Raw genomic sequence first — 16808 nt, forward strand, 5'->3', positions numbered from 1 at the left:
CCGTACCATTCTTATCAATGACAGCGTAATCTCGTATCTCCCTGCTCCCAAGTTATAAACCTTGTATCTCCGATTAAACATGGTTTTGGGGAAATGTTGTGTTAATGTTGGTACACAACAGTATATGATAGCAATATAAGGTATAATACCAACTTTAACAATACAATGTTTAATAACTCAAAAAATATGCAGTTTTTTTAACTTCCTGAAAAATAATGGTTTTGGAGATACGAGGATTCCGCCCGACAGCGACGATATATTGGTTGATTTATTCATTTTTTATATTTTGGATTTTTAAAAACAAGTATAAGTCGTGTTGAATGTCATTTTACCTAGGTGAAAGTACCACAGTTTTAACGTAAGACAAGCAATCAGGTTGAATGGAATTTACGTTTGTTTTACACAGAGTGAACGACTTCAACATGAGTTTAGCATGTGTCAGAGTTTAGCATCACTGTTAGCATACATACCCCATGTAGACGGAGCAGCGAGAGATGAACTACAGTGCACCTTTTTGTCTGTACAGTACATGATGCGTGTGTATGCACGTGCAGTCAGCAGATATGAGAGATGCAGAGACTCGTGGTACGGTGGACCCACATGCGAGTATAAACAAGCCGTGAAAGACATGTTTACTTGCGGCTTTGAGTGTACTGACGGCTGTGACGTTCTTGCCCGCATTACGGACAACAGAAGATCGGCTTTCGTCGATCGGATTCCGGTCTCTGGCCGGTCAATCGGTGAACCTCTACTTTTTTATAATCTTTTTTTGCAAAAAAGAACCTTTTGTGAAACAGAAAGGTTCTTCAGATGTTGAAGGTTCTTTATGGAACCAAAAGGTTCTTCTATGGCATTGAAGAATCTTTTGAAGCACCTTTTTTAAGAGTGTTTGTACACAAAATCAATGCAAGTGAATGGGTGCCGGTTAACAACATTATTCTAAATATCTTCTTTTGTATTCTTGTGGAAGAACAAAAATCAGACAGGTATGAAATGACAAAAGGGTGAGTAAATGATGACAGAATTTTCATTTTCAGGTGAACATTTTAACTCCAGCTTCTGCAAATGTGTAGCAGTCCCATCAATTGAGCTTTAAACTGAACAGAAAGACAACTATACCATGCACAGATACTGTCCAGAAATTATACAGATTTCAACACAGGTCCATCTGCACGCAAAATAGTTTCCCCTTGAAACTAAAACAAATGGGTGCCTGCATCTTCTGTCAATCCTAATAAATCTTGGGGAAGTATTTTTATCCCAAGGTTGTACTGCTAAGTTATCATTTTAAAGCCAAAGCTTAATTGTTTTACAGTAACTGAAAGAAACTTTTAATCTTCCTCCATTAATATAACTAGATAGGTTCTACTTTCAGGTATTGGAAAATTATTATGGAAAATGTGTTTATTCTGTTATTCCACTATAAAAATGCACCCTACTTCCTTAGTGTCCAATGAAGCTAATCAATCAGATTAGAGCATGTATATTAAAATAGAGAGGAAATCAATGAACGTCACATAAAATTATCTAGTCTACCACATTCTCTATGAGATGTCAAGCAAACTTTTTTCTACAGCTGAAAAAAACCACTGCATTCAGCAAGTCATTACTTTCGTTTATGTGTGGATGCTACGTGGGCAGTTCTGCTTTGATTCTTTTGAAATTGCAAACAAGTTTCCTTTGCCTACACGTGTGTTGGTTCACTGTACCACTGCAATCACAGCCCTCAGCACACTCATTATACTTTGCTTTATCATTCATTTTTCTAAACGTTTAACAAGGTAGAAATACTTTACAGCATGTGAGTGGAGGTCGAATGTAGATTCATCGTATTTTCTCTGTGTCAATATTTCTCTGTGTGCATCTGGAGAGTTTATACTTTCAATTGAACGATTCATCATGTTTCAATAAATAGCACTTGCATTACTATTATGCTTCTTAACCTACAACACATGTCACAAAAAAAGCAGAAGCACAATGCTTTAGCATGAGCAATTTCATTCAAAATCAATCAGCTACACATGAATGAAACTTAAATAAACACAAATAAGCAGGAATACAAATGTTGAAGGACAACTGAAATCCAGATTCAGAGCAACAGCATTAACATGTGTGCGTTCATACACCGTAACTGTTAATTGGCATTGGCATAAAAACAGAGAAAGCAAACAGAAAAAACAATAACCTTAAAACGTCCGCTGATCTCTTTTTCTGTACAAAGCTTTTACATCATGCCAATTGCAAGTACATAACGCCAATTGCAAGTACATAATGACATTCGCACAAACATGTAATCATACAGTATGATTATGCTTCAGTTATGGCCAGTAATTGTCCACATACATTTCCACATCTGTGTAAACAGATGAAGTGGATCATACAAACCTGATAATGTTCACCCAGCTTAGAATAAAGCTGGATTTATACTCGAGCATCGGACCTACGCCATAGCCTACGTGTCGGTTTTCATTTATACTTCTACGTCGTTGTCCGTGTCGACAGGCAATGACCACTAGGCGTCAATGTCCACACGCGTGTTGCTTGTGTAACCAAGACAAGAGCCGAAGAAGAAGCAGCTCGCTTGAGAAGCTTTAGCAGTGATAGCGGCAAGTAAACAGTGACTTTTGTTGCAGATTTGAGATGTTTAATACAGAAGCACAAATATTTTACTTAGATAATTCATTCGGAAATGCGTTTGATTAAACATGACTCTATTGCAGAGTTTTTTGACCTGAGGGAGAGGTTCAAACAGACCAATCCCAGCGCTTGCGGTCCGCGTAGGGTCAGCGTTGAGTTGGCGCGTTGTTACATTTTTGGAGAGGTGCGCGTCAGGCTATGGCGTAGGCTACGCGGCTCTGCGTAAACTATGGCGTAGGTCCGAAGCTTGAGTATAAATCCAGCTTAAGCGTGGCAGCACTGACTTGTTTGCATTTAGTATTCAATTTTCCCAGTTTTAAGGCATCTAATAATAACTATAATTGCATGCTATTTATTATAATTCCAGCGCCGATAGCTGCATCAAAGCAATTGCAAAAAATGTTATAGTTTTCAAACACGTGCCCAGACAAGAGTTTCACCAACCCTTAATTCAATCAACATAACTGTCTCACTGAGACCATTTCATTATCATAGTAATAAAGAAGAGTTCACACCTTAGACCTGGCATTCACTCCTGACTCAAACATTTGACTTGAGTCATGAGCAGGGCTGGGGAGTAACGAAATACATGTAACTTAGTTACGGATTTAAAAATAAAAAAAATGTATAACTGTATTTCATTACTTTTTAAATGGTGGTAATCAAATTATATTTACATCTAAAAAGTACTTTAGATTACTAAAGTGATTACTTGGAATTTTAATGGCATTTATCAATCGTTGACTCTCTGACTCTGACATTCTGCAAAAGCATCCCAAACTACAGTTCTGCTCATTTTCATACCCCTTGCAGAATATGCAGAATTTGAATAATTTTAACAAAATAATAGGGATCTGGGTTCATAGAAATTGCATATTAATTTTATTTAGTACTGTTCTGAATAAGCTATTTCACGCAATAGAAGTTTACATAACACAAACTGAGCGAATTTATACAAATTACCACATAAAAAAAATGTACATACCCTTGAATCTTTAATGTCTGTGGTTACCTGAATGATCAACAACCGTTTTCATGTTTTTCGAGTCCATTGTTTAAGTAATTTGTTTAGGTAATTGCGACTTTTTATCTCAGAGTTATTTTATCTCACAGTTCTGACTTTTTCTCACAATTGCGAGTTTATAACTCATAAATCAGATTTATTTTCTTAGAATTATGAGAGATATACACTCACAATCGCATCTGTCAGTCCAATGAGAGAAAAAAACACTGACTTTTTGCTCAGAATTGAGAGCTTGAGAAAAAAAATCTGAATTGCATGAAATAAACTCACTAGAAAAATGTCAAAATTGCGAGATCTCGCAATTGTGAGTTTTTCATGCAATTCTGATTTCATAACTTGCAACTGCGAATTTAAATCTCGCAATTCTGAAAAACGTCATTTTTATTTTTTTATTTAGTGATGGAAACAAGTTTCCATGAAATACAATGTATTCAGAGAAGGGGGTGAAAATGTTTAAACAGGATGACGTGTAAAGATTTTTAATTTTGTTTCTAGATATTTTTTTTTCATTTAGTACTGCCCTTCACATTAAGAATGTATAACATGTTTCCCAGAAGACAAAATAAGTACATTTTTCCTCCAATTCAAATAAGTTTACACACCCTAGCTCTTAATGCATTGTGTTGCCTTTTTAGCATCAGCATTTTCCTTTTCTTTTTTGTCTGCTTTTTTGCTTTAAGATATACAGTATTGTGGAAAACTGATGTTGTTTAAAATAATATGCAGAGGAAAACCAAGTCCTCTGTTTGGTGGTCCCTTTGTGTTACGTACCTTATTAGTATTCCAGAGTATTCTAAAGTATTTAGATTAAGTTACAGAACTTGCGTAATTTAACAAAATACGTTACAAATTACTTTTTAAAGCATGTATTGTGAAATCTGTACTGAAATACATTTTAAAAATAACCTTCCCAGCCCTGGTCATGAGCAAATGGCCACAAGATCACACAATGAAGCAAAACAAAGAGCCATCACATGCAATGTTACCAAGTTCCTACTACAATGTAGTGTTGTCAAAAGTCACGGTACTTCGGGTCCAAATCGGTACCTAAAAATAAAAAAGATGTCGGTACCTAATTTTCATACGACCTGGTAGCACCGACCTACCGGGTCGACCGGGTACTGATGCTCTGTCTGACAGGTTGTCAGTCGGAAACTTTTTATAGACGCAACAAGACGTGATAAGCGGATAAGCGCGGCACCGATCCACAAGAGATGCGCGCAGAAATACTTCAGATTCGAGTCATATCAAGAAGAAAACTAACAAAGTTTTGTGGTGAAAGGAGGAAACATCCGGATTTATTTGAACAAGTTCAAGCGGTAAGTTTCAAATTCTGTTGCGTTTGCATTATGAATGTTGTAGCATATGTGAAGTTAAAGGTTACATTAAATGAAATGTCCCTGTTTGCGTGTTAATTTGTTAGCGCCAATGCTAATCCAGTCAAGTGTCTTTATTAACCAATTAATGCTTTTATAACTGTAATGGGGTAAAATAAATGGGAGGACAGGATGGGGTTTACAGTACCTATTTTATATTGGCCTATCTGAAATCTATGTGCTAGAAAACTAGCATACTAACTGTATGACTAGCAATGTGTATGTCTTGGATAGTTTAAAAAGCCACATTTAAACTAAAGAAAAATATATCTGTTGCATTTATTATTTTAATATACAGTTACCTTAATGTAAGTAATCTTGTGTTAATGCAGTATAAAAACTGATGTTTGTTTTAATATAGCATATGCATGTTTGTTCAGTCAGTTGACTTACTGAAGTTTATTCTATTTGTCTTATACAGCAGCAGACTGAGGAGGATGTTCATCAGCATGAAAGACCCCAGTGAGCACAAAACAGTTTCAGCAACAATTAACTTGTATACTTCATGTATACAAAATGGCATTGCTTTCTATACATTTATATTAACAATGAGCTTTATTAATAAAATTGTGTTTCAATTAGCATGTACTGGTGTTTTGCTTTGGTACCGAAATTGGTACCAAGAACCATGGAATTTTACTGGTATTGGTACCGACTACTGAAATTTTGGTACCGTGACAACACTAACCCAATGCAATGTATTTTACTTTAATATTTGTTGTTCAGATAGTAAGAGAGTCAGATGATCTTACAAATGATTCTCAATTGTACATTTCCACATTACCTACATTTTTTGGGTGAACTGTCCCATTAAAAGTTCTTATGGAACCAATCAGCCAAAATGGCTCTTCTATGCCATTGTGAAACACCTTTATTTTTAAATGCTAATGATAATTCCTGGGTCTCACTGTGTCGGCGGATCTGTCCTGGGGCAGTAACATCACCTCAGCTGTAGGGAAGGCCCAGCACACAATGGTGCCTTACCTGAGGAAGCTGAAAAGAGCTAAACTACCCCAGAGGCTTATGATACATTTTTACAACTGTGCAATCCAAAGTGAGCTGACTAATGGGCTGCTAGTGTGGTTCTCCAGCTGCACTATAGCTGAACAGCAGGTGATCCAGATGAAAACTGCTGGTAAAATCCTCGGGACCGTCCTCCCGGAGATTTCTACTGTGTACACCTCCCGCTGCCTGCGTAGGACACAATATTATAAGAGACCGGTCCCACCCAGCACACAGCTTGTTCCACCTGCTGCACTCTGGTAGGAGGTACAGGTCCCTTCAGGCTAGAACCACCAGAATGGCCAACAGCTTCTATCCCCAGGCAGTCAGACTGCTGAATAAGCACGGCTCCCCCCTCCACCTACTTAATTCATCCATCCATCATGTGCTATTCTTCAACAACTGCAATAACTGCGAACTGTCTGGACTTGACATTGCTGTAGCACATACAACTACCTCATACACTGTATTCCTTGCATGCCACAAGTTGTTTGTCCTGCTTACATACTGTGCTATTGTTGGAAATATTGTGTCTTATTATGACACTGTTTACATTCGTACGCATCTGCACTTCATGAAATTGCACTGTGCATTGATGCTCTAATGTAATCTCATTGTATTATAACAATGACAATTAAATTATTATTATTATTAATGCTAATGATTGAGCCGATGTCAGCTTTTAGTATTTACAAAAAATACAGACAGAAAACAATAATTAATATTACTGATTTCCAAATTCCAAATTTTTGGTTTTTCAACTGTGATTAATTATTTCTGATATTTAGGAGTGTTTCAGTGAGTGATCCATTATAGGCCTAGCCGTAATTTTTAAATAACAGTTCACGCTGTTCTACACAGGCAGCACTGAAATGTTGTTGTAATATGTTCTTTGTTGAACTCATTGACCCACTATTGATTTCTAATCAAGTTCAGTGAGGGGGCTAGAGTGCTCTAGACATACTTAAATTCTAAATCTTGTTTAATTAAATCCATCCAACTTCACTCAGAGGTTTGCTCAACACACCGGCTGCATCACTGAATGTTACACACAGGAGGCTCATTTCAAGTTACTTCTAGGTGTGGGCATTGTCAATATCGAAGTGACTCCTGAACTCATATGGACCACACAGAATCTATGCCTGAGAAACAAGACACTGAAAGTCTACCAGAAACATTTAACTGCCGAATGCTTAGAAACACATAACACAAAAAAATTATAATTCCATTCACACATCAACACATTCTCACTCTCGACTCGTCACATATTGACGCCCCTCGGGGTCACTTTTCAACGCGCAGGGTATCCCTTTGGCATCGATTTTGACGTGCAGGGCATGCAAATTTTACCGTCATTATGAAATTTTATTTTAGATATAATTTGCAATGATGATGTGTCGGGGTTTCATTTCAGTTTAACGGACAGGATAATTGCATTTACATGACGCTGTTCAGGCAGTTTGTGCAAGTAATGTAACAGTTTATTTATCGTAATATAAAACACAAGCAGTCACAATGTCGTTCAAAAATACAGATATTCTAAGGGAACCAATGCGAAACGATCGATTTGTACGAGGAACAGATGTGAAAGCGATCACCGTCCACCTTAAATCTCGTATCCGGTAAACAACAGACGTCCAAAAATTGCCGCCAGAGAAGAGTTACGTCAGCTTCGATGCCATTGGCTCTCCCGTGTCTCGTGATTGATCGCGTCATTTCGTTGGCTTTGAACGTGAAACTTTGGCTCCCATGATCGACTGCATCTAGCTAATGTTCCGGTTTATCCTTTGAATGGGAGCCGACTGCGCACATGGCATCTTCATATAAAGTTAGCGTACGGCTTCGGTGCAAAAAGGTCTGCGACACGAGTTGTTTGTAATACTTTTACACTGCTTTTGCTCAGTTTGTGAATTAAATACCTGTGACTGTTCTTTTATTCACATGTTGTGTTTTATTGGGTTGAGAAGTGGTTAGGTTTAGGGTGGGGTTAGGTGCTACAAAATATTAAAACCATAAATAATTATGAAATGCTAAGAATTGCACGCATCTCAATCTGGAGCATTTAGCGAACAGCAATGCAGTTCCCCGTTCGTCAAAAACCGATACCAAAGGGGTACCTGACCGGCGCTGACCGAGAGTCAATATGTGACGAGTCGGGAGTGAGAACGGGTTGCACACATCACTCAATTTACTGTTGTTCTTGCATTGCTTTTAATCTTAAATAGACAGAAATGTTAGATTTTATAGATAAAAAACACACACAACTTCCTGTCTGCAAGTAATCAACTGTTTATGTTATGACAATCAACAGTTTTTGACCATTTCTCCTCCTTTCAAAATGAGTAATAAAGACATGAAAACATACTGCAACTTTAACAAAACTTTCTAACTAGTCTAAACAGACCATTTATCAAAACCAAGCTGCAAAAACATCAATCCGTGACCCAATCTGACAATTTGTGTTTGTGTCAAAACACATAAAAAATTACTGTCCACATTTACACATCAACAACACCTACTGACTATTCAGCAACTTGGACCAGCCAGTGCTGGTGAGGTAATAAAGATGATGTAAAACTGAATACTAGAAGAAAAACACTATTTATTCCATGCTATAAAATATTATTTGATATTATAATTATAAGTATAATTTCATGATTTCATTTTAGTTTATAGATCTTTGCAGTTTGCATGGTACATTTGAATGCAGATCTTGAATCTGTCTCAATATAATGTAGGCTTTTTAGTAAGGTTGTTATTGAAGGATGGCCAAAACATTAGACCTGCTAGAAAATTCACATCCAGTCATTTTAAATGCAAAGAGGATGCTTACACAGGCTTGAAGACAGAAGCAAAAAGGGACTTTTTTATTAAAGTGTCAAAGAGGATGGAAATAGACTACCACAAACAAAATATACCACAAATAAACTAACACTAACCATCATTGGAAGTGAACTACATGGAAAATAAATCAAATGTTTATAAAACACGCATGTCCATGGACGTTCCAGACAACATCACGTCCCAATACCAAACCATAACCACAATAATAATTTCTTTAGCTTTTACTCTTTTTTGCCATAAAAAGGCAGAGGCAAGCACACACACACACACAAACACCTGCAACTTGTAGTGATTATTCTATTAATCTCCCGAACAAAACAAAAACTGAACCAAACAAACTCTTTAAACATTTATTTCTGGTGACAGATTTTATTGGAAATTTCACCCATCTACAAGTTTTATAATTCACCACAAAGCTCAAACTAATGGCCCATCTGAATTTCTTTAACTTCCCAACAGCATGTCCAGATGCTGTAACCCTCCAAATCTTTGCAACAGAATGAGAAACAATGATTTTCTGAAGAGTATCTGCTGTTGGCAATGTCATGCTGGAGATGTGCTATCTAGCAGTAACAGTTGCTGGAGGCAAAACTAGACCAAATAACTAAAAGACGGTCTGTCTGGGCAACAGGACATTCCAAAGAATAAAAATGATGAAGACACTAGGCTGTGTTTGCTGTAGCTGTACTTAACTGAAAAATAGGAAGCATGCAATAGCCTCAACTCATTCTGCTGTCCTTTTCATACAGCAGAATGTGACAAACAGTTGTGCAAAGTTATATAAAATAAACTTAAAGGACACAATGGCAGAATGTATGTTTTTTTTTAAATACAATTCTGATCACAGTCTGTATAATCATGTTTCAGTATTTTTTGGCTGTAAAGCCATTTATACATGTTTTTTCATCACGTCAATTGAATATTGCTAACTATTTAATTGCAATACCCGTAAACAGCAAAATAAACAGTGGTTAGTTCTTTACATACCCAGAATAAGATGTAACATGGACCAGACCCCATGTTGTTATACTGTACTGGCTAAAAGGTCCAGTATGTAGGATCTATTGACAGAAATGCAATATAATATACATAACTATGTCTTCAGAGGTGTATAAAGACCTTACATAACGAAGAGTTGTTTTTATTACATTTATATTTAGTCATTTAGCAGACGCTTTTATCCAAAGCGACTTACAGATGAGGTAAACAATGGAAGCAATTGGAACAACATAAGGACAACAAAAAGCATAAGTGCAATAAAAAAAACTTGTCTCATATAGCCTACCACAGTATACAGAGCTTTTTTTTTTAATAGTAGAAAAAAGATAGAAATCAGAACTGATCGGTCAGGTGTCATTCTATTACCTTAGAACGAGCTACTTCACTCTAAAAAGTGATTAGTTGTCTCAACAACCATATTGTATTATGTTAAGTAGCTCCTATTTAAAAATATATATTTATAACATTTTAGCCTAACTTAAAATCCTTTGTTTATGCAACACAAAAATATTAATTACAAGAAAAGCTCAAGAGTATGCATAAAGTGAATGGAAAAATTGGAGTTGTGCAGACTACAGTTAAAATCTGAGGTGGACAGTAACGAAGTAAATTTACCTGAGTACTGTACTTAAGTACACTACTCGCGGTTTTCCGGCAAGCTTTGAATGGCCATTTGGCAGATTTTTTTTTACGCAAATCTGGCAACTCTGGGATCTTCCCCGCTAAACTAATGTAAACGTAGGCGCTGGTACACCATTGATAGTGCTCTAAAAAGGCAAATACAAATACAATAAAAGACGAAAAAGGCACATGTTAAAGTGTGGTGTAATCATCTGTGGGTTACGATCAGTCAAAGATCGTAATGAAAATGATCGTCATAACGGCTAAACGGTAAATAAGCATCACATACACCTTGAGCTACGCGTGCGTGTTAACTTCTGATCTGCTGCTATATCATATAAAGCGATTTGGAAAATGAATGATGTTTTTACTGAAGTAACTATAGTTGAAGTATTCCTGTTGAAATAAAAACAACAATAGAACCCTGCCCAAAATACAACATAAAATGTAATGGATTTAATGGTTATGGGAATTGTACGATACTTGTTGTTTACTTGTATGTGATGGATTATATTGGTGGGATGGTAAATCCTATTGGAATAAAACCCTAAACACACTACAAAGAGGAATTTAATTAAAAAATCTCATTCTAATTTAAAAATTCATTGTTTTTTTCAGCAGGGATGGTATTTGCAGTAAAACCACAGTAACCACAAATGTACCATTTTCTATATATAGGAACCATACTCCTATTAATAATCTTTAGTAAAACCACAGTGTGACGAGGGAGGCGTGATGAGAGCCGTGGGAGGAAGCGAGGCCGGTGGCGCGAGTGATAATGAGTGTCAGCTGGGCATCACACTGGCCTCGCATCTCTCACGGAGGAGATCGGAAGCATAAAAGGACGAGCGACAGGAGGATACGGTGAGAGAGGACCGGGCCCGGACATGTTAAGTTTTGTTTATATTTATGTTTTTACTGCTGGATTATTGTTTGTTTATTTTTTATTAAAAGTTTGTGATTGTTCGCCGGTTCCCGCCTCCTTCCTTCCCTTTTATTGAGCTATTATTACACACAGCAACTAAAAATACCATAGTTTCATTATACTAGCTATAGTGAGTATAGTTCAATTATGGTAATACAAATGGTAATAATCCAACAAACACATGGCTTCTACACTTTACTATTTACAAGAACCTAATTTTGAAGTGAACTACTCCTTTAATACAACTGATACTGTGAGCTACTCAGTGTATTCAGTAGGTTGCTTCAGAGGCATACGGTATACAACAATAAAACAATGCACAACTGACAAAGGAAATTTACTTTTAATACTTGAGTACTTTTAAAAGCACGTACTTCTGTACTTTTACTTAAGTAAGAATCTGTCTTTACATCTTTTACTTGTAGTGGAGTAATATTTCACCAGTAGTATCTGTACTTTCACTCAAGTAAGGAAGTTGTGTACTTCGTCCACCTCTGGTTAAAATTAAGTAAACATAACATACATTTCCAGTGCAATGAACTTTAATATTATCAGTACAAATGCTGTGAAGAATACCCATATGCTCCTGTGCCTGAAAAGTTTGATTATTCATGTATTTTTTTATAATAAGCACTTTTGGGGCATTTATATAAGATGTATAAAGAGATTAATGGAAGTGGTGTCATGGGAGCACGCTCAAAACACTATTAAAAAGCTCCGGAGAATATTTTTCACACCGGCAATGTATTAAAACATTAAAACATGAGCTGCTAGAGGTGGGACTAATGGGGAAAGTGGGACGGAACTACAGCACGTAACACATCATCCCTTCGTGTTTTGTACATTATGCACGTACACGCCGATTGCCAACAAGACACAGACGTATGACTTAGTTTGACTTACCACGTGCAGTTCATGTCCGGCATCTTTTAGCACTGGGACCGTGCCATCTATCAGTTTCAAACAATCTCCAAATCCAGCGTTATATCCACCGTTTATATAACATCCATCACTGAATTATATATACACATTTATATCTTTATCTTATGTTTATTGTATTGTATTTCTTAATTTTTTTTATACCCATAGACCCTTATTTAAATCATTGTGTACTGTATTCTATTGTGTTATGGTCTCTGTGTACTGTTGTTGCTGTTTCTGTGTTCTGGATGCTCCTGTCACCAAAACAAATTCCTTGTATGTGCAAACATACTTGGCAATAAGGCTCTTTCTGATTCTGATTCTGAAATGCCATGAACAAACAGACACACCTAAACTTCACTATCGCAATAGTAACGAGCTGCAGCGCAGGCCATCTTGAAGCAGCGCAGATAACCTTGATGGTAAGTGGGTCTCGCTTGTCGGTTGGCTCGTGGGCGGGGTCTTTCGCCTTGCTTTTGGCCAATAAAAGGAATAGGGTCCCTTTGATGACGAAACAAGTTGGAGTTCTGGGGGAGTGTATCAAGTACAGAAATACTACGTCATACGTCCAACTCGTTTTTTAAAAAGTTGACCATGTTAAGCATGAAAAGCCAGCACGTTTAACAGTGTAAAGAAGTCAGAATGCATGACATTAATTTGAATTTACTTAAAAACCATGATGCAAAAATGGTGCACATATATTTTAAGTAAAATTGTGCACAATTTTGAATACATACAATACAAATTTTGATCTTATTTTGAATACACTTTAAAACTCCTACGTGCCAAAATAATTTGGTTTTTGAATGCTGGCGTGATGAGTTCTGAAACTGAAAGTGACAAAGCCAAAGATGATAGATATTAACAAGATGTGACACTGCCGTTAAAGTGAATGCATGGCTCAGTGTGCGACGGGGCTCTCGTGCTTTGCCTGAGCAGAAGCGGCATTTAAAAGGTGATTTCTAGCGCAGTTTAATCTTAGGAAATAAAATGTATGCTACAGTTGATGTCAGGTTTAATTATTGATAGGAAATATGTTATTTAATTGTGACTTTTGCCAGCAACTTTAGAAATATCTACCGCCCCACATTTACTAGATAGGACTGTGGTCTTACTATGATTGAAATAGCTGCGCGAAAGCATTCTGAACTGGCCGCCAACTGGCACGACTTTTGCAAACGGACTTTAACACGGCAGGAAGCAATGAAGCGAGAGGAGCAGATGATAAACAGGACTAAAGGTCTTTGCACATACAGTCTGAAAATTTTGTATGCGTTTTTTCGTATTTGGAGCTCGTTTGTACAGTGTCTCTGAATTGTCAAAACGTCTCTCAAACTGCTTGCTACGGATGCGAAAAACGCAGAAAATCGAACCCAGTCCGAATTTTTTTATGACAGACGAAAATATCGGATGCAGTGTGTAAATGTGATTGACACAACGTGAGGTCGTATTTATTTTTTAATGTGCGGAAATTTCTGACACAAATTTCGGACTCAATGTGCAATGGCCTTTATTCTTGGAGTCTGAGGGGAAATTTTTTTTTTTACAAATATTTGACATTGCCGTACCCAGTCAATATTAAAGACATCAAGATAAAATCTTCACAGAATGTTCTTTACTTTGTGTAGGATGATTTTATGAAGAAAACAGCAAATCGCTTAAAAATGACTTTAGCTGGGTTTTCACAGGCAGGGTCACATATCAGAATTTGTAATCTGTCAAATGTTTAGTACGTGAAAGAAGAAAAATAGACATTTATACCCATAATTTGTCTGGTGCGATTAATTTACACAGCATGCATTTTTAATGCAATGGAAATGACATTTCCGTCTTCAACGCAACACAATATTTTATGTCCCTTCAGGCAAACACGTAGGTGAATTCAGGGCTCTAGAGTGCGACCAATTTGGTCGCACATACGACTTGATTTCTCAATGGTGCGACTAAGAAAAATCGGAGGTCGCACCGGTGCGACCAGCCGTTCGAGGGAGAAAAAAAGTCTCCGCAACTCTGAAAGTCTTCCTGTGATTCAACAACAGACACACATTAGGCCCATATCGTGGTCTAAACCAATCAGAGATAGTGAAGGGCGGACCCCCCTTTGATTGGCCGTGGTCCAGATTTTCCTGTACGTGTGTGTACCAGAGGTCGCGTTAAACGAAAATTCTCTGTCATTGACAGATTTCTTTTACCAGTGACGGAAAAATCTGAAGGCCGTCCGTCCGTCATTTTGATGGATTACAATGAGGGCAATTTGTAACTCCCCGTTTCCCTTCATTAGAGCGTGATATGGTCGCGAAGGGACGTGCGTGTTTTCACCTGTCATTGTTACCGACTAGACATATGTGATGCGATCTGGGAAAACCTGTCGGATGTCTCGCTGGGACGCGGGAAAGACAGTTCACCTATCAAAGTAAACCACATAACATGTAGAATGAAGGAGTATCAATGCACATTTCCCGCCAGTCCTGTGTAAACTACGGCATGCAAAGTTTTTTATACAATGTTTTCGTGAGATGACATAGCTCCCCGTCTGCAGCACCGGGAGTTATCCGATCGCAAAACATACAAGGGATGATCATGAGTCCAGACACTATGCACATGATAAACAAGGTAAAACTTGCTTCACTGCTTATTAGTTGTTGTCCGTAATGTTTGCGAGTTTCCTTGTGTAGTGATAATGTCAGAGCTCTCGTTCTTTAAGTGTGCCCGCACCATTTTCCTTACTTTCGTTTTATTCAAACGGTTTTGTACAGTATTTTTAGACTTCAACACTAGGAAGTTTTTTTTTATTAAATTGTTATTAGAGTAAGTATTTTACCACTGTAAGTGACTTTTACTTGTGATACTGGACTGTTGTGCTTTTATTTTCATCACTTAACTTTAAACCCGTTTTCCTCCAAATTCCGTTCCTGAAAATCATAGCTCTTCAGCCGACCTCAGCCATAACTTTTGTTACATACCCGAGGTTATGAGCAAAATAAAAACTGATTTGGAAAGGGCTTGGTATCAAAAACTGTAATATATAAATTTTCACCATGTGTTGGGTTTTCCCAGATTGAATCACATATGTACATAAACATTAAAACATTAAATATATAGATGAATATAAACAACAACGGCTTTATTGGGCATTCAGTTGTATTAAAATACAACAAGTTCCGACGCAAGTACAGCGTGATGACGTCACGAACATACTAATTACCACCTAACGCCACTTTGCACCATAGTGACGGGTAATAATAGATTATGACGGATTTTTTAAGAGCCTGTCAGTCAAAATGACGGACAATAAAAAAGTCTAGCGCAACCTCTGCTGTGTACGTGTGAAAATGCTGTGCTGCAGTCAGACAGAGAGGTGAGGAGCCTATAGGCCCGTCAGTTTAACAGAGTGGATGTAGCGCGGATGATGAGAGAAGATGAAAAGAACAATTGACAACTTTTTTATGAATAATGTTAAGTTAAGGCCTGATCCGTCCGAAAATCATAAGCAATGCTCTTACACGGAGCCATCAAACTCCCAGGTTATGTCAAGCCCTGGTCCATTTATCTTGAGATGTTTTAAGTTTAAATTTCAGTTCAGTGAAGCACTTTAAGCACCAACACTTTTTCAGTAAGTTACCTTTCTTGTAGAATTGTGCTTCAAATAAAGAACTTTATGTTGACCAGACTGTTAGTTAATCATTTACAATGTCAAGTCAATTTTGCCTTTATGGACAGCGATTAAAAAAAAAGTGAACTGGTAAAACTGCAGTGTTAAATGTGATGCGGTCGAAAACTTTTGTGCTGGTGCACCTAAGAAAAAAAGGCGCACCAGTGCAACCAGTGCAAAAAGTTAGTCTAGAGCCCTGGAATTGATGCTTGTGAATATTTGAGTTCTGCAAACCTGATAGCGTATTCAGATATTCAGGAAAAGAATAATGGGAAAATCTAATTAACTCTGTCACAGATAAATAACATCTATTCTTTTCTAAGCCTTAGTGACAAGTTGCCTGTTGAGTTTCCTTTTATTAGATACAGCTAGATATAAATATATAACAACAAAACCCATGCCTGATTTTTTCACACTGAATTTCAAGATCTACGATATTGTGAAATAGGAGAGGGTGAGAGAGAGTTAAAAGATGCAGAGAAGCTAAAATAATTCACGAAAAGGTGATGGATGTAAGAAATGATGGACATGTAAGGATGAAAGGAAAATATGAGTTGTCTCACCCCTGCTGCGAATCCCAAGCTGCCATCCAGGATACGCTTCTGTGAGGAACAGAGAATATGGCAAAAAAAGATAAGTCAAATAATCATATCACAATCATATCATTATTTTCACCCCTTATGTCATTCCAAACCATACAATTTTCTTTCTTCGGTAGAACACGAAAGGTGAATTTCAAGAATAGCCTGAAAACTTATTTTCATATAATGAAATATAAAGAAACTCTGTCTATAAAGTTGCTCAGCT

At 37.1% G+C, this 16808-nt stretch overlaps 1 protein-coding gene across 2 annotated transcripts in view; it reads right to left on the minus strand.

Moving 5' to 3' along the window:
- The window catches only part of LOC130568899 (zinc transporter ZIP11-like), a 205775-nt gene that overhangs the window by 188143 nt on the left and 824 nt on the right, over positions 1-16808 (minus strand). For both annotated transcript variants that reach the window (XM_057358124.1, XM_057358123.1), the window contains exon 3: positions 16565-16603. In XM_057358124.1, the coding sequence (XP_057214107.1) occupies positions 16565-16603 (39 nt within the window). The remainder of the gene's footprint in view (positions 1-16564; positions 16604-16808) is intronic.

This window comes from Triplophysa rosa, linkage group LG18 (genome assembly GCF_024868665.1).
Source record: "Triplophysa rosa linkage group LG18, Trosa_1v2, whole genome shotgun sequence".
NCBI lineage: Eukaryota > Metazoa > Chordata > Actinopteri > Cypriniformes > Nemacheilidae > Triplophysa > Triplophysa rosa.